General features: G+C 40.7%; 1 protein-coding gene across 1 annotated transcript in view; it reads right to left on the minus strand.

Annotated features, from left to right (window-relative positions):
- Window positions 1–1,654: 1,654 nt before the first annotated feature.
- The window catches only part of suclg1 (succinate-CoA ligase GDP/ADP-forming subunit alph), a 31,450-nt gene continuing 10,384 nt past the window's right edge, over window positions 1,655–22,720 (minus strand). The window contains exons 6-9 of the mRNA XM_049571797.1: window positions 21,954–22,037; window positions 14,781–14,932; window positions 8,293–8,481; window positions 1,655–2,086 (exon numbers count right to left, since the gene is read on the minus strand). Of these exons, the coding sequence (XP_049427754.1) occupies window positions 2,060–2,086; window positions 8,293–8,481; window positions 14,781–14,932; window positions 21,954–22,037 (452 nt within the window). The 3' untranslated portion in view covers window positions 1,655–2,059. The remainder of the gene's footprint in view (window positions 2,087–8,292; window positions 8,482–14,780; window positions 14,933–21,953; window positions 22,038–22,720) is intronic.

Consider the following 22,720-nt stretch of genomic DNA (forward strand, 5'->3'; position numbering starts at 1 on the left):
TTATGACAAGGCGGCCATCTTGGGGTCTATTATATACAGTACGTTTCATATATCCAGTCCTTTACATCTTTATATGTTTCACAGGCTATGCAATAGTGTCAGAGAATATGCAATATGTTGCTGAAAAAATTCATCTGGTAATGTTCTGTATAAGCATTTTTTTTAATGTTTTTTTTTAAAATGACCATGAATCATTTAATTGATCGTTAGTGTTATTAATGATCAATTAAGAAAATTGCTTACAATTTGCAACCCTAGTTTTAAAGTATCTGCTACAAAATAGTGTACATAACATATCCCTGGTTTGCAGGAATGTTTATGCCAGAGATACTCTACTTGCGCTGCCCGGTGGTGGTGGCCACTTGACGTTTGAGCCTTAGTCCAGATGTCTCTCAGGGGATCCAGCAGATCCTCCCCTGCCACTTGTTTTGATAAATAAGCTCTATTTTTATGCTTTTAGATGCACACTTGGCACCTTAAGCTGATATCGCACCGCTGGCAGCCTCCAGTCCTGTCAATGAGGGGGAGCAGTTTCATCAAGGTAGTCGGGATGTGAAGCACTTTCCGCCCATGTGAACGCACACAGATTTTGCTGTTGAACTTCTGGTGGTCTCCGCCTCTGTTTGGACGATCAAATAAAAGGTGGCGGGCATCACGGAAGCAGAAAGACAACAAGATGGAGGGGTAGATAGTGTTGGCTAGCAACTTATAACAACCAGAATAAAAACCGGGCCTATGATAACATGTCCACCAAACTTCAGATGGCTGGTAAACTGTCAAAATACATGGCAATCTTTGGTAATTTCAGAGGCTCCTGTTGTCTTGTTACAATATGCCATATTTACATGGAGCCAAGCTTTCATCAGCAATGTTCATTGAAGTGCCTGTGCATCTTCACAGCCCTGGACTGTAGTGGGAGCAGCTGCTTTTATAAACTCCTTCCTTTTCTGGGGACTGCTCTTGCAGGTAGGCGGCTGTCATGGTGGTTGCCATGCAGCGGTATCAAGGCAGCTTAATGTTTATTAAAAATACAATCCCAGTGTGAATGAATTTCTTTTCCTTGTAATTTAGAAAATGTTTTGGGGGCAGCACCCCACCTGGGGCCAGATTTGGCCCACAGGCCTTAAGTCGAGTATGACTGGTTTATGCAACCATTTTTTCTGCCTGACAAATTTTCCCTTAAGGACAATAAAGTTGAAGTTGACGCCGCAGCCCTTGTGGATCAGAGCTGACAGGATGACATGAATTTGTGGTTTTCCTTTTGTTGCAATCTGCAAAATTAATTTCACAAATTAATCATTTGGTGGACTAACTGATTAGTCTGTCTTTTCTGCTCTCCCTTGATAGTCTTAACAGCATGACTAGAACTAAATACAAGTACAAGTTTTCTTCTGACATTAAAGCGCCTTCATCTTCCCTCCCAACCTGTTATTGATTCTGTACATACCATATGTAACTGCAAAGCTTGTAAACATCATGCCAACTCAACATGTGATACCTTTAGTATCTCCATCTGTTCTCTTACATATGTCAAGCTACTTCAATAAAAAAAAAAAGGTAGAAAACCAGAGACGGGCGAGTTCGTTCAATAATTTAACCACATCTGTTTCTCAAACGTGCCATATGAAAGTACAGAAACGACACAGCAGGAAAATGATATGAGAAATATTTCTTATTCAGGTGGACAGCCAGTGAGATGAGTGATGGAATACGTCTTACAGCAGGAGTATAACAAAATGAATAACCAAGGTTATTGTGGCCTTCTTCCTTTTGGCTGTCTACGTTGTGTGGAGAGAGTAACACATCTATATAGCTTTTACATTGTGTACAATGAGTATTTTTTAAGATACAATTAGGACACTATGTTTTATTCTTTCATTATGTGCAAGGTACAAGTTTATGGCAGAAATTACGTTATAAACACAGCATGTGCACATTGTAGTTGAAATAGTCACGGTGTACAGATACTGTCAGGCATATCCACCTCCAGAATCAGGCTGTTCATCTCAATTTCAGGGCGGGAGGGGGGGGTAAAAGGTCGAGTGCCTTCTCGCGCAATTTACAACATCTTCCTCTTCTCAAACTCCTATGGAGATGGACAAGAGAGAAAAAGAAAAGAAGACACCATGTGAAATGAAGTGAGATAGAAGTGAATGATTTATTCATGCAGAATTCACAGAGTCTCTGTTTTGATCCCGCGTATCAGATCTGCCGTCGAGGCAGGGGGAAACAGAGGCGGCTGGAGCTCTGGTGAGCCTGTTGTGTGTATGTGTGTGTTTTTTTTCCTGGAGAGTGCAAATCACTGTCAGTAAGTTCCAGTTATCAACATTAAAACAGCTCACTTCCTGCGATTGATCAGGGATTGCACATCTGCCAAAAAAAAAAACAAACTGATTTATGCGAGGTTACAGTCGCTGTGTTTATCCGCACGGACCGACCATGTGACTACAAATGAGAAAGCATTATGTTAGCCATTAAAAAGGATGTAGCTATTTACATATTCAATTTGGGAAATATCACACAAACCGTAGGATGATAGAATATGTCGTTCTCCAAGAATTTTCCATTCCACAGGGGGAGAGTAACTTAATGCAAATGTCATTTATCAGGTCTGCAGAACACACAAGCACTCATGCTCATGTTGGCCTGCTCCTCTGCGGCTTGTGGATGCCTGAAGGTCTACTGCCACCTAGAGGAGGAAGTTTTGTCATGTTTCTGGAATGCTTGGCCTCTCTAACCTCAACTTTCTGGGAAGGACAAACGAATGAGGAGACATTTTGGGTGGTGGTGGGGAGGAGGGGGAGATATTTTCGCTTTACAGAAGAGGTGGGGTAAAAGAGGGAGTGGCGCAGGGTGCAGTAATTAAAGCTGTGAGAGGACAAAAAAAAAGGAGTAATGGGATGGAAAGTGTGACAAGACAGAAGGAGAAGGAGGATGTTTGTGACATAAGCAGACAGATGCTTTGTTGGTCCAAGGTAGCAGACAGTAACTCAAGGGTACAAGACAGGAATCATAGCACCAAGGTAAGAGCAGAGTTGTTTGTGACAGAGAGAGGAAGGAAAAAAAAAAAAACTTTTTGTCTGAGACAGAGTCAGACGCCTGACAAGTCGAGTCAAGAGGAAGAGGGGTGGAAGTAAAATGAAGAAAGTAGAGGTTGCCACTCAAAAGGGACGGGTGAAAATATGTCTGGATAGAAACTGAGGAGAGCGGAGGAAAAAAACATGACGTGAAAGAAAAGTCAGACATTTACAAGCCAGCAGTGACAAACGCTTTAACACACCTGGGGCCAGATGTATGAGGGGCGCAGGCATCGTAAATACGCTCGGTGGGCTGCCTTCAACTCTTTGAATTTATTACATAAACAAAATCTTGAGATTAAATGCGCTCGGCTCCTGCTTGTCTGCACACATCTGAACACATGTGCTCGCACGCCTCGCTGTGAATACTGAGCAGGGCGGGATAAAGCTATCTGCTGCTGCTGCGATTAGGAGTTCCAGATATTTTGTAAACAAGTAAAAGGTCATAATTATTCTACCTTGCATATGAATTAAGTCCTTCGCAGATAAATACAAGTTTCCAGATATCTTGTCCTTGCACCAGTGGCGCTGAGAATTCCTTTGGATATCACTGCATTTTTAATTTAATTTAGTTTCAACATGCTTTTTGTCATGTTCTTTGTTTAAGGCTCTGAAATCGGATTTTCTCAATAGATATCTTCTGTGTCCTATATAAACATAAATTTCTCTGCTGAAGTTGCAACAGTTTTGGTTACTTAACTTCAGTTCACTTCAATGTATGTATTTGTGTTTTTCTCTTTCTCGCAGGGCTTAAAATGACCAAACTCCATAAAGTCAGTGGTAGAAAAGATTTTAAAATCCTTTTATTGGTGTTCAAATCACTCAGTGGATTAGCACCAGAATACCTCGCTCTTGACGTATGCTACCTCTTGATCACACCTGACACTGGCCTTCTAATTGTCCCCTGAGTCAAGACAAAGTACTGTGGGGAAGTGTCTTTGGTCCTTGCCTCTGGAATAGTTGGCCAAAAGAACTGAGGGCATATCTGTATCTGTAAAACTTATCATTTAATTTTAGCATTCTATTAATCTTAATCAATTTTTAATTAAAATAATTTTTAATTGCCCCACTTCCATCTCCTGTATTATTCTTTTCTAATATTGCCTTTTATCCATTGTATTACAGTGATTGATGAGCACCTTGTATTGCAATTTTACATTAAAAGGCACCACATGACTACATTTAGTTTAAGTTTACATGGAAAGCTTTAGACAAAGACAAACAAAACAAACGTGGACAAGGAGAAAATGTGTAAAAGTAGTGGTTGAAATTTCGCACATCAGCACTGAGCTAAAAATACAAAATTTCAGCTGTGGATCTTCATTAGACGTCAAATTCACACTACGAAACAATGACGTCTTCATATGAGAGGCACAGGCTGCAACAACCAATCAAAATGGGAGCTAAATCACAAACAGCTGAGACAGCTACAGCATCAATAAGGGATAAAAGCATACTCAGAAAGAGAAACAATACAGTATACAAATTAAACTGAACTGAACTCAAACCTTTAAGGGCCCTGACACACCTCAATGTCTGACCATTGGTGAGTGCCTGTTACCCTAGTTTTTGCGATATGTCCCGCTGGTTGGCCCCTATTGGCTGTTTTTTGGCTGATTCAGCATGAGAGCTATTTTCTCTCACGCAGGCACAGAACAGACATGCTAGTTGGCCAATGGCTTTAGTCTGTGGAGGGTGTGTTCAAGTGTGACTTATTGGCCAGGACACAGGCAACGTGAGGCAATGCAACAGTCTGGCTTTGTCGCCACTGGTTCTTGGATGTTGATCTGGTGTGTCTGGGCCTGTAACACTATGATGATATTAACAGTTTAGATTTGAGACAAGATCTGGTTTGTTGACCAATCGTTCTCCTCCATTTCCTCATGTTTATTGTGATACCTTTCTTAAAAATCACTTCTTTTACATTTCCCCGTGTCCTCGGTCCAGGACAGAAATGTTATGTTTCTACAAAATCTCAATGCTGACTGTCTGAATTCAGCTATTTCATTTAAATATTTTTAATCTATGTGGCTGTCTACCAGGTTTGCATTAGACAAAAAAACAAGGTCTGAGGTAAAAATATTATTTTGTCAAATAGCTGGAGGTGAAAATGCTATAATTTCAACAGAGCCAGCGATGGAAACATTCGCCATGCTGCATCCTGTTTACACTAATACAGGGTTGACTACAGGGTTGGCAGTGTGTATCTGTAATTATTATTATGATGAATAGTGTGATTATGTAACTTTGAGAATAAAAGCATCTGCAGCAGTTTGTTCATTTGGATGACGTACCTATCAGAAGTAAGGGCCTCATTACTGTGTGGCAATAGTCTTTGAGTTTACTCAGAACTTCTCATAACACAAAATATGTCTCCTTGATTTAAAATACATCACACAGCCACTTGAAACACAAAAAAATAAACGACTAATCCGTCTGGACACGGAGGTTATTATGTGTTATTTCCCAAAAACCATCCACTGTAGCTCTATTAATTATTCATAAACCTCTTATTAAAGACGATGACGCATTTATCCACTTCTGCAGGCACATGTTTTCACCTCCCGCAGCCAGGGCTCATGCAAGTGAGTGACATCAGAGACGCTGAGAAGGGGCCGAGACCAGGGGGTGTCGTCATTGTTCCTGCCCACACACAAGCCATTTGTGCCTACTTGCCTCTATTACTTCGATTAGAGCGGTCAATGAGATTAACAGAGATGTATGAACACAATGTGCGGCGAAATGAGCAACCACATCGCACGTTTTTCATCATTACACACAATGATTATGAATTAAACTTTGGGGGGGAAAAAAAACCTGTGTAAATCTATATCCGCGTACAGTTGTGCCGGCAGTGGTAATGAAGGTATGAGATGATGAATGGGTGTAATACATGCTTTCACTTTTTATACATCTTGTTAACAGTGCTTCCCTAGAGATAAATTGAAATAAAGAGGCAGTGGCGCCAAGTCAGCCACTGTCAACAGGCGTTTATTAATTTCTGCCCTTCTCTTCTGCCTTTCTTTACTGCATATTAAAAGTTCAATCTCAACCCTTGCTAGTCCCAGAAAAAAAATTAATTCTTGCTCCGTGTAAAGCCTCTCACATTTATAACTGCTTGGGGATGAAAGATGATGCTACAAGTGACCAGAATCACAAGATATTTTGCTCTGAACCCAAAAGATAAGTATTTCTACTGTGTTCTTACAATACGATGACATCATGCCAGCTTTAAATAGCTCGCTTATTTTTCTGTGTTACAAAAATGTAACTCTAATATCTGTTTGGTGTGATTGAAAATGACTTTTTTCTTATATTTTTCCTGTCTGTTCGGACACTGTGTTACATCTGAGCTCAACGGCGACAAAACAGACAGAAACTGAAGATGAAGACTGAAGCCAGGGTCACGAAAAGACACACAGAGAAAAGAGATGAGATCAACAGATGAGGAAATTATGTTTTAATCGTGAGTAAGAGAGTTGGAGAATGCTACCATGTGACAGTGTTTTAAAGTGCATGTATGTGATGGTGAGAACCAAAACACAAAATGTAGCCTTTGAATAATGAAGGTCTCCTGTGAACAAAAGCTTGTTTCAAAAATGCGTAACACTGCAGACTTCATGTATGTCAGTAATGTTAAATAATGAAGTTTTATTGTGCAGACAGACATGGCTATAATGTAAATGTTACGATTTTATTCAGATAAAACAAGACTGTTAGAGGTGAGTTACTATAGAAATGTTTATAGGTTACTATAATTAATTTCTCGGTGAACCTTTAAGAAAGCTTTATGCTTGAATATGCTGTCCTGTCATGGAAACATCTGACATAGTGATCATGTCTGTTGGAATCGAATTTACCGCTATGAGCAAATGACTGTTGTAACCAATCTTCTCTTATCGTTTTCTTCCTGCACACCATCTCTAGTTAAACTTATTCCACCACAGTGCTCTGAGTGAATGCTACCTGGACGCATTATGTGTACAACAAAGTGTTGATTTCCTGAGGCCACTGTATTTTCTGAATTCTTTGGGCCAATCCCAATTCTGTTCCCTTAACCTTGGTTTCAAGTGCACTCGCCAGATAGATTCCCCTCAACGACAAAGGGGTCGGGGTGAGGGGTAGGGAATTTTACCTACAAATTGGGGCGCCACTTAATGCAAATTAGCGTAACAGACGTCTTCACCTACGTCATGCGTATCGTTGACATAGGCTTCAGCATTAAAGGCTTCACGGAGAACTCTGTAGATATTCATGTCGGCTACATCGTGAATTAGTGATTTTCAAGCATTCATATTCTAACTCAACACTTACAGACAATGCATATTCAGAAACATAACACATTCTGACATATTTTGGAGTTTTTGCATGATTATTTGCGAAAATAATACCACAATTGTGCGATGGCTTTCTCGGGGAGGCTGCCATCTTCCTGGAAACCTTGCCTGGTTGGATAGTTTCGCAGTGCATCCTGGGAAATTCAATCTTCCCCTCAGTTGAGATGGGTTTGTAAGTGTGCATTGCACAGCCCTTCAAATTAAGTGGGGATTTTAAGGGCTGAATAGCACTTCCCCAAAGTTTGGGACACCCTAGCCCTTCACAGGAACGCGACAAAAACAAGGGCTAGGGCTTTTTGTCTAGTTGCCAAGTTGAAAAATGTTCAACTTCAGGCAAAACGCTGCACTGTCATGTTTTACCCTGCCGCCAAATCCCAGTGGAGGAGGGGCAGAACAAATACCACAAAGACCAACTGTCACATCTTGCATGTACAAAAGCTGACCAGTAACAGTAGAGGAGACATTATTACTGCTGGCCACATAGGACAGAAGGTCCATCGTCTCTCCCGTGTGCTTCAGCCTTCCCTTCATTCAGAGAAATTCTCTACTCTGTGCTGTCATTTTTATTCCAGCAGATGTTGTGTATCATAGCAACCAGATGCAACCACAGTGCCTCAGTTGAAAAAATGCACTCCCGGCTTGGTGTTTTTAGGTGGCCGCTCGGACACACAGGCTTAAGAAAGTAAAACTAGTGATTGTAATACCATTAAGATTTTGGTCAGACAAGAGCATATCGACGACCAGAAAATGTCAGCCCTATAAAACAGAAATACTAACGTATGTTTTTGAGGTGCATGTTTCGTTTTCAAGCACGGTACTTGATTACTATTCTTTGGACCTCTGTATACAATCATATCCTGCTGCAACAAAGGACTCACCTTGAAAATAGTGCTGCCCAGCTGGGCAGGGGACATGCTGACAACGACTCCAGCTGACTGGAGGGCTGCAATCTTTTCTTTGGCTCCGCCCTTTCCGCCAGCGATGATGGCGCCGGCGTGGCCCATCCTGCGGCCAGGAGGAGCAGTTAGCCCCGCGATGAAGGACACCACAGGCTTTGCCTTAGCACCCTGGACACACAGGAGGGACAGAAGAAAAAATCATGAGCTTAAAATGAGGTGAAAATGGCCCAAAAAAGGAGAATAAGCTCAAGGGAAAGTGTGAGGATGTGAGGGTGGTTAGCAGAGCAAAAAAAGGCTGAGGAGGAAGGATGGGAGCAGAACGAGGGAGAGCGGTGTGTAAAAATAGCGAGAATGAGCTTTCTGCACCTGCATTTTATTCATTCATTAGAAATTAAACACCCCATGTCCTCCCATTACAGAGCCCCCATGATAACAGGCTTGTCTAACCAGCCATCTCTGTCTCAGCCTGCATTATTAAAACAAAGGGTCAATCAAGCCATTTAATTGCATGGGTTGGTGTATGACCAGATAGAGGCTCAGGCTTCTGCCATTTCATATCATCTCATTTCTGAGATGGTAATTAGTCATGCAGGCACTGATTAGCTCAGCTCCTGTCTATGCTGCTTGCTCATTGATGGATGTTACGTTCAACTGTTAAGATCATTTCCAAGGTGAAGAGAGCTAATATTTCATCTTCAGCAATAACATCATAAGCAAGAAAGACGGAGTGTGTGTGCGTGTGTGCAGCTAATATTTCATACTTAGGAATAACAACATAATTGTAGAGGACGGCTTTGTGCACGCGCACACACACACACACACATACACACACAGTCCTGTGCTTTCAACGGAGGCTGTGGCTCATCTGGCAGACTGCTTTCAGAGAGTGAATGTGGCGTGTTCAACAGCCAAAGCAATACAGCGAGGTCCTTCAAAGACACCCACTTCTGCTGCAGTCCCAGCTCCAAATTCAGATCTGACACTGGCAGGAAGAAGACGGCACTCGCTAATATAAACTGGAGATGACTTTTAATAATTAAGACTAGCAGGACGTACTGTACGTCAGCCAGGGAAATGTTGGGGACCTTGGATAGAAATGTGCCGCTGCTAATGAGACATTAACACTTGCACATTTAACGGGGAAATGAAGAGAGAGGAGAATATCACTTTAAAGCGCTCTAAATATGTTACAAGCATCTGTTCTGTGCGTCGAGGAGTGTGAGCACATAACAAATTAGCACCCAAACCCCACTTAGTATTCAGAAGTCAAATCACGTTCTGAATAAACAAACCACCCTCATGTGAATCGAGTCCTAAATCTACCTCAAACGAAAGGGGTTTAATTACTCTATTAATCCCTGCCTCCCTTGATACTAAGTACTAACAATGCATACAGGGAGGGGAGTTATGCTATCATTCACTTTACCCGTCTTTTGTCTTCCACTGTTAGCAGTTCAGATATATTACCTTAATTATGAGACCAATAGGGTAGTTCCCCCACCTCTGTGTGCTAACATGACTGGAGGAGGGCTTCTTTGTTTATGAAGACAGAAACAGCATTGCTCCAAGGTGAGAAACTGTATTCAAGCTTAAAAAAGCCAAATGGAGACAATTACACGCAGCGGTAAACCTAACAGGTAGGCATGAATAAAACTGGCGAGTGCACATATGTAAACACTGAGCTCATCAACATTTCTCTGCACCCTGCCCTTCCTCCAGACTACAACCTGCGCTGCTTCTCAGTGTTGTTTCGACAGAATTACAAGGGGTTTAGCTAAGCTCAGTGGAGACAGGCTGGGCTAAAAATCAAGAGGCTGAAATAGAGAGAAATTCAGTAAACCCCTACGGTGGCTTAGGTGCCAAATACTCCGACCTACTTGATATGCATGAAGCAAATTGTAATATGGTTATTCTGTGTAAAAACCTATTTCTGACTTCAGAAAAGCCTGTGAAACTCTGGTGATGATAGGCAGACCTTTGATACAGGTGACTTTAAGACCATATTATGTTGGCAGGCGTCGCAGACACTGATGAAGACTGAACCTTGAAATATGCCCTGCATCATAAAATCTGACAGAACAGTCTGGTGGGAAGTATGAGCTTGTTTTCTCGATTTTTACAGAATTAAGGCGTCGGCAGATAAACAGTCTGCAGTAACTCAACCCGAACACTGACGGATGCGGAAATCAATATTCCTTCACCTTTCGGTATAATGCGTCTCTCTCAAATAGGAGTTCGATATATTTAATGTTGCATGACACAAATCCATCATGACACTGGACCTTTAATTTCAGTGAGCAGTCTGAACCTAATGTGTCCAGTGTGGCAGGATTTGTCAAGTTAATGTTGCTGTGAGTGAAGGCGTCCAAATGTACATGAACACAGTTTTCTGCTAAAGTTTAGTGTATTTCACATAAGATATTTCTGTCTTTGCTGTAGCTCTTCTCTCTCCCAAGGCTCTGTTGTAAAGTGGTGATGTCAAGGACGTCTGAAGGACCAATCAGGATTTAACACTACTTGAAGCAAAACCTGATGATGCAGCCTGATTATCAGATTTTGTTTCACTCACTATATTTACATGCACAAAATATTCTGGGTTTTGCCCTTTTTCTGAAAGAGACAATATTCCTGTACAGCTGTTACATGGCTGATGAAAAAGAAATACTCTTCGATTAATGTGCCCTAACGCAGTGGTTCCCTACTGGTGCAGCCACAGGGTCCAGATTTCTCCGTAGTCATTAGTTCAAGGTCCACACAGTTTAATAAATACAGCGTCTTAAGCCTAGTTCTCATTACACGATTTTCACCCCGATTTTGACATTGCAGAGGATCTTGAGAGCCACCTTGGGTCGGAGGTGAGTTAGCACATCGTCAGCCATGATGAGTCCTTATGTGTGAACAAGCCTACGAACAAGTCGCCCCCTCGTCTGTGGCTGGGACTGGATATCTGGCATGCTAGAAAACTGGAGAAGTCTGACACGACTGACAAAGAGCATCAGCCAATGAGAGGCGGGATACCTCCCACGTCAGCATGCAGGAGGACAGAAGAAATGTGACGAGGACAAGCCGTATCCACGACAACGTAGAGAGCCACAAGCAGACGGGAGGCCATGTGTCGCAAACTGCAGGTATATTCCCAATTGTTGTATTCATGTCCAAAGAATGCTCCTTAAACCCGAATAATACCGGCATATCCCACATGTCTGAATCAGAAACTGCTACATATGGACGAAGGCCTTCATTGGAATATCCAAATGAAATATGCAGTTTACATGACGCGCACACACTAAATTCAGAATACTGTCATTTGGAATAATGGTGGAATATTTATGTGCATGTAAATTTAGTCACTTTATTCACTCAGCCTGACTCTGTGTTCATATGAACTGATTTCCTGTTGGAAAATGACTTTATTTTGTCTCACTTTGTCCTTATCGAATGTATCTGTTGCAGCTATGTCATTTTCAGTAAACATGGTAGCTGTTGAGCTGTGTTTTTTTTTCTCTGAAGATCAAAAATCTCTTGAATTTAAAGTTGTAACAATAACCTGTATACCTGCAGCTCTCATGCATTTCAAAGTTTCCTGTCACTATTGTTATGGAAGGAGCTACATGGCCAGGAAACTATATGATAGAAGATTAAGTCAATTTTTAAATCCCGCCAACAAAGTTCCAACATATCTAATCATGGGAAATTGTCTTTAATGGACACCACAGCAGATCTATTTCAAAACTGCTGTCTTCAGAGGTCTGGAACCCGTTAGTTGCTGCTGATGAAGCAGATCAAGAGTTAAACTCTTCATAAATAACACCTAATACATTTCCATATAGGTGAACGTGTGACTAACTTGCTTCTCAGGCTCTGTGGGTATCAGCTCTCACTCCTCCTCTCCTCTCTTGTGCCACTTTCTGGTGAATTTGGGGACCTGCAGCCCATCAGAGCATCTGGGGCATATACAGGCTGAGGAGCTGCTAATGTAGTTCTCTCTGTCGTTATTCGGGCTACCTGTGGTGTCGGTGCATTGGTGAGCTATCCTGTCAGGATTTAATCCAGAGCTCTTTCTTGTAACCTTGTCAAATTGAAGTAGCAATACTGCTGTTGTTGTTAGAGTCACCTACTTCATGGTAAATCTTAACCTTTAAGTTTCTTGCCAGGAAGCCCTGTAGGGGAGAGCTGCCGATTTTATTACACAATTTTCTCCAGTTTTTCCTGTGTCGTTAGGGAGTTAGGTCGGGGATTGTAGCTTTTTATTTCTGGGTGGTTTAGTCAGCATTGTTGCTTCATTTTTACTTAAGGACAGCTTGTTTGGTATTTCGGCCAGGGCTCTCCCTGATGACTCCTTCTTGCTTCTTTGTCTGGCTATAAAAGCTTAAGGAATACCACTCTACTCTCTGTCCTCATCTGGCTTTATGTTGCTTCTCTCTCCCCTAGACCAACTTGAGATCATAAAAATGTTTCACAAGGTAACAGAGAAACATTTAAGATTCTAAACCAAGTTTTCAGTGGCTCAAAAGTTCAGTGCGTAGGATGCAGGGGGATATATTGGTAGGAATGGAATACAATACAATGAGAATGTTTTCTTTGGTGTATTATCACCTGAAAATAAGAAATGCTGTGTTATTGTTACCTTAGACTGAGGCACTTATCTCGACATATGGAGCCAAACCAAACACTGGCTCCAGATAGGGCCATTCGCCTTTTCTGCATTGGCCACCTCTGCAACTGGCAGCATTGAAAAAAACACTGATTTTTTTTAAATTTATTCAGTGTTTTTACCAGTTTAAATCACCAGGTCTATTTGTTTTAGAGAAGATGAGAACCATACAGATAATTTGGCTCTCGTTAAAAACCTCCTGAACCTCCTGGATGTTCCGCTATCAGATAAAAAAGGTGAGCATACGTTAGCTGGTGCTGGGCTAGCAGCACATCTGTGACAAGCCGAACAGCATTGGAGAAACACTGATTTGTAACATGAAACTACTTTATTCAGTGTTTTACCTGTTTTAATCACCTGATTCGTTTGTTTTGGAGAGTTAGAGACCTTTGTAACACTGAAACATGAAGGAATCCTAACCACGGATTCACGCTTGGCACATGGGAGAAGTTTCAGCTGGTTGCAAGATGCCACTAAATCCTACGCACTGTTCCTTTAAATGATCCGATGATATAAATCTTTAGTGATGTAGTCATCAATAATGAAGTACAAGGTGATGCTATTGATTAAACAAACTCTACTTTGCCCAGTCGTCCTCTGTAAGCAGAGTGAAATATTCATGCAACATGAGTCATGCAACATGTTAACAGATTCTCTCGCTAGTTCACGCTATAAATTAATATCACAAGACACATGTGGTCTCTATAACAGATCAATGTGGTATCTCATGAAGCTCCTGAACTGGCTAAATCTTCTTGACCACCAGGTAGCAGGAAAATCTATCATCAACTTCAGCACTTTGCTATTTTGTTGGATTTCTTCATTTTGAATGAGCTCACCTGCTGCTTCCTTCCAGCAACACCGTGCCTCACTGTGCCAAAGTCACATAAAGGAGGTGTCCTCTGTTTGTGTATTGGTGATGCAAATTCAAATATTCTTTAATCCAGTAAAGTTTGGACCAAAGTAAAAACAATGTCCCCACACTTCTCTCTGCTCCTCTTGACTATCAAGGTCCAAGTACACCATTTTATGTACGATGTTGTACACAACTGACTTTCAACAGAAGATCTGCAGCTTACTCCCACGCTCTGCTGAGCTTTTTCATGCACGTGTTTCATTTGAACTGTCCCTCGCTGTCAACAGTCTGGGTGAGTGGGTGAGGGGTGTTTGTACTTTATTTGTTGAGTGAGAGAAGTTATTCTCCTGAGACGCCAGTGGGAGATTTGCATGCATTAGAGCAGCCGAGGGCAAATCAAATCCATTTCTCAGCTTGAGAGTGCCATAAGAACACGCACATGCACAGAAACAAACACGTGCACGCTGACAAAATTAACAGATTAAAAGTCATCTGCAGGGAGCGAAATGCCAAGTACAGGCCTGGTGAAGTTAAAAATGACAATTACAAGTTTGCAGCCACTTGGCTACAGGAGCCAATCATCACCCTACTGCTTTTTATCATATGCGGGCATCAGAAAGGTTCACTGCTTGTCAACACTGTGGATCTCTACAACATGCCCTGTGAATCATACCTTCATCCCATCTGTCACTCTGTATCTTTATCACACGGACACAGAAAAGTAAGAGAGACAGCCTGAGGCTGTGATCAAAGAGACAGAACACTTTGTTCTAGACATAATGATGATTTCCAGTGTTCACTACAGCTGAGAGGTTTTAAAGGGCATGACTAAGAGTTAATTCAGAAAGAGTAGTTTTTATAAGAACAGACATATCTGCAAAGGTGAAGAACTGTATGAGAAGATATCACAAGGAGAACGGGGTAAAATAATATGTGTCCAGTGTGTTATTTACTCACAGAGTTGTGCTGTTTAAGGTACTCAGCTGCATTCTCCTCAGCGTTGCCTCCAATTTCTCCAATAAGGATGATGCCCTCTGTCTTGGGATCCTGCAGGAACACCTCCAGACAATCTATGAAGTTTGTACCGTTGAATGGATCCCCGCCAATACCTTACAGGAGACAAAGCAAACACTTGCTGTATACTCAGGACTCTGGGAGGATAATTCCTGTGAATATTTGAGCATCTCATGGCTGTGCAGACAGAGAGGGGAATAAGAAGCAGGTGGAACCGAGCTTTCTGTCAATAGGGTCTGATAGTCAGCACTTAGATTGTTCACAGTTCCTCACTGGGGCTGCCAAAATCCATTTGCACTGAATTGTTTCATGTGAGCACTTTAAATGTTCCTTGTTAGGTTTAGCATGATGTTACATCATCTCTGACATACATAACAGGGATAGATCTGATCTTTTGAAGCGACGTTTTATGACGTGCATATCTATAGTCAGTGTTGATGTCAGTCGACATGCTCCCTAGTAATATCAGTTTATTTAGAGTATTTTCACCACTTTACCTTGCCGTCAGATAACAATTTCTACCAGGAACTAAAGCAGTAATATTGCTCTCTTCACAGCCAGACTCCATTAAGAAAAACAGTGATTTAACACTGCTGAACACAGGAGCGGCTGGTCTGCTGCTGCCTTGATCAATTTAATATAAAGTTTCTTTGTATTATTGTGTGACTTTGGCCTTTAACAGGATTAGTTCAGATTCACCGCAGTCACACAATAACACAAACTATCTAACTCATGGAGGAAGTGGTAAACTAGCAGCTCATGTGTTCTGCAAGCCAAAATTACTGTTTTTGTCAATGGAGTCTGGTGACTTTGACAAGAGCATAGATGGGGAAATGAAGCATAAAGTGTTACAAATATTATTAATATAGCGTACCCTTAAACTAATTAGATGGGCCTTTTTCAGGTGCCTAAAATACATTTTGCTGCTGCCCTGTCTACAGCAGTACATTGCTCAGCTTTTGTGTTGGTACTCCTGCCTGCTTCTCCAAACTGGGGGTGTGCACACTGACATCTACTGTATGTAATACACTGACTATGGATAAGTACCTCAGGATTTCCCACACATTCATTTACTTGTGGTGGCCTGCCAAAATTAAAACAACTGCCACTAAGTATTAACTTTCTATATTTTTAAACTGGACTGTTCATTAGAAGCGCTGTTGGAATATATATATGTAGCGTTCAGATATCCAGAGCTCCACACTCGCAGTACAGAACGTAATCTAGGCACAGACGAAGCACTGGGTCTAAAGCTTTATCGGCATCGATCTGATCTTATCAGATCTGATGGGACTGACTGACTGACTGACTGACCCCACGACGAAAGATCCGCGAACTGCTGATGAAAAATGAACTCATGAAGAGGTCCACCTGCGCTGCGTTCACGAACCCACAAAAACCTCAGAATTAGAGAGGGGACACACACTGATACGCAAGGACATCCCATCAAGTGACGTTGGGGATAGTCAATTAAATTTATTCAACGAATTCTCTCTTTTTTTTCTTTTCTTTTACACATTTTGCTACAGATTAACCCAACCCACTGAGCCTAACACTGACCCAAGAAAAATATCTGTCTCTTTAGCTGCTAGGTGTTCCCTGTGTTCACCAGCTAGCCACTAGCTTTGTTTGTTCGATGTGCAGCAGGTAGTGAGCACTGAGCGTTTAGAGCTTTTTTATTTTGTACCAGCTGCCTGCTGTGTCTGGAAATGAGATTGGAGAGAGAAAATCAAAACACTAAATTGTCAAGCCAGAAAATGAATTCGCTCAGCTGAAAGGTGCTGAAACACATAACAGAGGTGAGGGGAAATGCAGAATAGGGTGATAATTCTCTGTAGGTTTGTCACTTTTTCAGAAAAAAAAAAACCATTAAACGCTACTGAGGTTATAGGAGCAGCATTTTTTTTAGTCTGACTTCAAAGTCACTTTAAAAGTTTCTTTAATCTGTCCCACTCCACCTTTATGTCTGTATAGAAGTTTAATGGCACCTTTCCTTTCATATCCACGGAACATGACTTGCGAAGCGTTTCCAAATCACAAGGGTCCACTAATCATTTTCAAAAAATAATTTCCACAAAAAAATTACACCAGGATCTATAAAAGCTTGGGCAAACCTCCCCGAGATAAATCCTCGCAGACAAAATGTCACCCAGATTTATATTCTAACCATTAAAAAACCTGGCAACACCAAGAAAAATGGATAATAATCAAAGAGATCCACATTACCAGCAACAAAGACGACAGAGATATTAAATATTGTATTAACTGTAATTTGCTGTAGCCTCTAGGTCATACTCAGACTTAAGAAGTCACTAGCAGAACTACCAATAAACCTCCTTAATGAACTCTACAATATTTAATACTGTTGCAGCACTGGCTTTATGAAGTCTGGCTAGAGGACTCTCCGTAATTAAAATGTCTAAATAATAATGAAGCCAAGTTGTTTTTCAGTTAATTTCAGTGTCCAAGCAGCCTTTTATTAAAGATTTTCTGGTGGCAGATAAGTTGGCCAGAGGAATTTGTTTTAGTAGAATAGTTGATCTTTATACTTGCTGTGTTGCCAGGAAGTAAGAGAGCTGGGTATAATGGTGTCATTACAGTACGTCTGGATGGTCAGATGGAATTAAAACAGATAGGCTGATAGTCTGAGTATGTACAGCTGCATCAACACCAGACATGGTAGGAGCTCTAAACTGATCATTTCAATGGGAATACAGTGTTTCCCACAGGTCTGAATACACAATGGACAGGGCCGGCATTACCTGCTTGCACAAAAATGGTCTGCTACATATGACAAACAAAACGTATGTGCAACGTCTAACACATTATTTTGATTTATTGAATATTTCTACTAATTTCATATATATGGCATCATTTTGTTGTTTTCTAATCTCGTGTAGAGCTGTAGATCTTCATCATCTTTCTGTCTCTGTCTGCCTGCTTGTGTACGTGTGCGAGTGTCTATTCGTCTCTCTCACTCTGATTAGACACAACTGACAAATATGTTAAATAAGTGGGCTACATAATCTAAAAAAAAAACCCACAATCACAAACAGCAGTGATGCTGAGCTATTGCTCATTAATATAGAGGACAAAGAAAGGGACGACTGGTTGCTCTGTATGTTCAAACATAGATCAAAAACTTGTGTCTGGTGCTCATTGAGAACAGAAAACAACAGGAAGGCAGTCCAAGGACTCCAAAGATATAGAAAATGAGGAAGGAAGTTTTAAAAAGCCTTTATTGTAGTGGCTAAATCATTAAAAAAGCCAACATGTTTCGACCACCACAGGACTTAAATATAGAGGATGGGAAGATTTTGAAATATCATCATGTGGGGGGTAAAAAAATTCGGGGGAACTGAAGCTCCAGGTAGAACAGCAGGGAGAGGAAAATCAAATGAAATGGCAAGCATGGGCTGCATAGGCCTATTTTATCATTTATCATCATTTATATCAGATATAATGTGTCCTTTATATCATTTATAGTAGCCTAGATTATCAGTGGGTTTTCCTGCTAGATTTGTTTGCAGCTCGTGGAGAAAATAAACCAGACCCCAAAACTATCGCTGCAGATTGCAAGCAGGTATTGCGTCGGATTTTTCCTCCACAGACTATATAATCATGGACGTAGCTACCGCAACGTCACCCACATTTTGAAGCTTTGGCTTTGAACATTTTGGTGTTTTGGCTGTTGCCATCTTGGTTTTTTGGAGTCAGAAGTGACAAGGAGCGAGGGGTGGATCTGACTCAAACTGCAGTGACACCTTGCAAAGAGCATGTCACTCAAGCAGTCCTGCCTTTAAATTTGCAGAACTTTAAGCCTTAATAAACTCTAAATGAGTGAGTTGTATCAAAAATTCACCCCCGTACAGCTGTAATGATCGTTAGCTATAGAGAACTAAACCGATTTTTGTACCAGACTGTCAACATGTTTGTTTCTGCTGTAAAGTCAGACCATTTAACACGTGGGTCTTTGAGGACTAACCATGTTTTGGAATAAGCATTAAGTGGCCCTTTGATGAACTACCAAACCTGCTGCATTTTTCAGCCTCGGGGCAGTGTGTCATTATTTTACAGGTGGGAAACACTATTCGACTCCGACACAACACCAGTGCTTTGGCCGTGGTAGCAATACGAACAGGTGTGAGAGGGGTAGAGCTAGAGAGTCCACTAGTTAACAGATCCCGGGGAATGTCGTTCTCTGGGATAGCTAATAAATTAAAAACACTGACATGGGTCATCAAATATAGACCATTTCATTGCTATAGGCCAACATCTTCGGGCCCTGCTTACTTCCTGTCAGCTACTACACTGGCAAACCCTCCAACAGGAAATGCAAAGTGACCCATTTAGAATGTAAATGTTGTCAAGTCTGAAACGGTGTGTACTTTGGTGGCCATTTATATACATGGGCAGCCCGCCAAGTGAAGGGTATGTGTGGGAAACACTGGAATAACAATAAAGAGCAACACAAGACTAATGAGTGAATAAATAAGTCGGTGAGATTGATTCTTGCTAGCAGGACACATCGTTCCATGTAATGTCCCAGCTTCAGGTTGTGCTCTAAAAGTGCATGTGTTGCTAATCAACAATACCAAGCGGTAATTTACAGAAACATGGCTGTGTAATCTTGTGAGGAAGACAACTAAGGTAATCACAGGATTGGAAGATCGTTAGAAGATCAATAACTGTACTCAGGAATTGCAGTCATTACTGTACTACTTGCAGTTCATTCAGAACCTGTAACATCTACCAGGTTTTAATACAAAAATCTGCTTCAGGAAATTAAAGTTCAGTCTTTTCAAAGGGGATCATGAGGAGGAGCAGGTAAAACACACGTATGAAACCATTGCTCTATGAATGGTTCGGCTCCTTAAGGATATTCATGGAATACTTAGTAAGAGGGGCTCTCAGTTCTGAACCTCTTTGTCACGTGTGATAATGTGATATAGAGCCATGGGAGATGAAACACACTCTAAGTTCTTCAGGACAAAGAAATTTGAATGAAGACAGACAAAGCTTCCACTTGCATCTGAGCCATTTGATCAGTCTGTTCAATCTCAACAGTGCCCTTCAAAGATGGCAGCAACTTCAACAGTCAGATCTGACAGGAATATGTAAAGCAATGATCAGGAAGTTGGTAAGTGCTTTTTTTTAATACAAAGTGAGTGTGCTATTCACTAGAATGCATCAGTGCTGATGGGGTTTGGAGTGAGGTGAATTTAGTTGATTCAAATCCCAATTTCTAAAAAGAAACTTTACAACAGCTGTGCTTTTTTGTACATTAGGGCTGAACGCAGCGTCCAAAATGAACTTTTTAACTCACCAGCCAAGTGGACTTATCAATGAAAAAAAAATCCACCAACCAAGCACATTTTCTTTCTGGATAAAATAAATAGATAAATAAATAAATAGTCCTGCAGAAAAATTTGAGGAGTTCACTGATAACAACTTAATTTCACCTTTAAATAGAATTTTTAAAATCTGCCTATGCAGAAATAAATAGGATACTGTCGTGATTTTAGCATCTAAATATTAAAAATGCTGTAGTGAAAGATCGAGAATGCAATGACAGATTTATTTCAACAACTGGTGCGGCCATACCAGTATTGATTACTGAGTTTTCCCCATAGGTGGTGCCCACGTGCTTTGTCATACAAAGCAATGTGGATTTCAAAGCTCACAGGATGCACTTGAATGCACCATGAGGTCACAGTCGCTGTGATTGTCATACTCGTCTCTGACACAGACAGCAGAGGACAGGCGCAGCAAATGACACCAAAACACGGCCTCAACATAGTTTTTCATTGTGTCACTATTTTGGTACAAACATTTACCTGGCAGTATGGTAGATAGCGTTATGAGATTTACTCGCAAAACAGAAAATCTACTCATTTGGCACTTGGTGGGTGTTAATTTTGGACTAGGCTGTATGATATGAGGAAAACATGCAATGTGTGATATATTAAATACTGGGATAATGATATTACTTACAATAAATAAACAAACAGATAAAAAAGTGTATTCAGTTCTGCCTTTTTGCTGCTTTAAGTAAAAAAAAAAAAAAAAAAAATTATATATATATATATATATATATATATATATATATATATATATATATATATATTACCAAGAATGGTATTAATATATTTTAAAGTGCAGTTTTCCCAACCCAAAAAGTCCCTGAGCAATTTGACATATGTGCTTATGGCGCAAGTTGACATCGCAATGACGATAAAACAGAACAACCTTAAGTGCTGTATCGTAGTCAACTGGACTTGCTTGAGTTTCTTGAAGACGTTAACCTTTCATCCAAGAGGCTTCTTCAGTTATAGTGGACTGGTGCGGAGTCACAGGCTTTAAACCCTTACAGAGTCATTGAGGTCACATGTGAGCTCTGAGTTTCAGAGTCTTTGAAGCCATCTAGGTGAAACTGGAATGGCCATCGTTAAACAGAGGAGGCGGCCTATGACACCACTTATCAGCCACATACAATGCAGTCTTGAGATCCCTCCCAGACGACCTAACACCCATTCACACCTGGACCCATCTAACCCTAGCTACCCTACCCACGCAGAGTTTAAAGCCTGCGACTCTGCGCCAGTCTGTTGGAAATGAAGAAGCCTCTTGGATGAGAGGCAAAACATCTTCAAGAAACTCAACCAAATCCAGTTGCCTACAATAAAGCACTTATGCTTACCATGACCTGGATGACTGAGAATCTTCACAGACAAAAAGAGAACAATATATTACGCACCTCTATTGTACGTTGCCTCTTCTATGTCTTATAACTCTGGCCTTCAGTCTTGGCAACATTCATAAAGAGCCTCAAATTAAATGTAGGCATGTAATGTTGAGTGCCTGATATTAAGTGAACATCCTGTCTTCGAGCCAAATGCAACACATACTTAAATAAAATTCCCTCCATTATTCTCTGTTTAATTTCCTCAGTGTCATCTTCCAACAACCCATAAAGCAATACACTGTATCAGGATTAATTTGCTCTTTCAGACCCTGCTAATTGCTTGTTTTAATATTGTCTGGATGTAAAACTAAGAGCTGTGTTAGTGTGCTCTTAATTTTTACTCAATATCCCACAGGTCGTTGGTGACTTACCAACACAGAGCGACTGGCCCAGGCCAACTTGTGTAGTTTGGTGCACAGCTTCGTATGTCAGGGTACCCGATCTAGACACAATGCCTGAAAGAAAAATTCAAAAAAACATTTCTTTAATCCCAACTGAAACACCAATCAAGGGTGATAAAATGTAATATAATGCAGCTGTCATCTTCCGTCCAACACTGACTGAATCGTTTCATCATGACAGCTGAATCAAAAGAGATCGCAGCTCTGTAACAGCTGTTGTGTCTATGCTTTGGGAACGATGGCAGTCAATTTAATATAAAAACAGACTTCCTGCAAAGGTTCACCGGTCAACAGCAGCACACTGTGTTCATCAAGCTGTCAACAACAGAAGCTCAATTTAGGATAAGTACAGTGTTTAATGTGTTTTATTGGGGAAGAAAGTATGAATAATGTTTGTTTTCTGTTCTATCACATTGTTGTTCCCTCAGTCATTTCTGTTCAGAGACACAAACATGTAAATTACCATTAAGCAAATATTCTTAATAATGCTTTCCTTGCATGCCTCCATCGTGAATTGAGAATCTAAAATAGGTGAACATTCCTCATGAATTGAAGTAATAATAAAACTTTATTTGTATAGCACTTTATATAACAGTTACAAAATGCTTTATGAGACAAATAAAATACTATACACCATCAAGATAAAAACAGCAATAAAATACCAAACCAAATAAACCAGTGTGTTATAAATTCAAATAAATAATACAATTTTAAACAAAGACACTGACTTTGCCAAT

The sequence above is a fragment of the Epinephelus fuscoguttatus genome, linkage group LG3 (assembly GCF_011397635.1).
Source record: "Epinephelus fuscoguttatus linkage group LG3, E.fuscoguttatus.final_Chr_v1".
Taxonomy (NCBI): Eukaryota; Metazoa; Chordata; class Actinopteri; order Perciformes; family Serranidae; genus Epinephelus; species Epinephelus fuscoguttatus.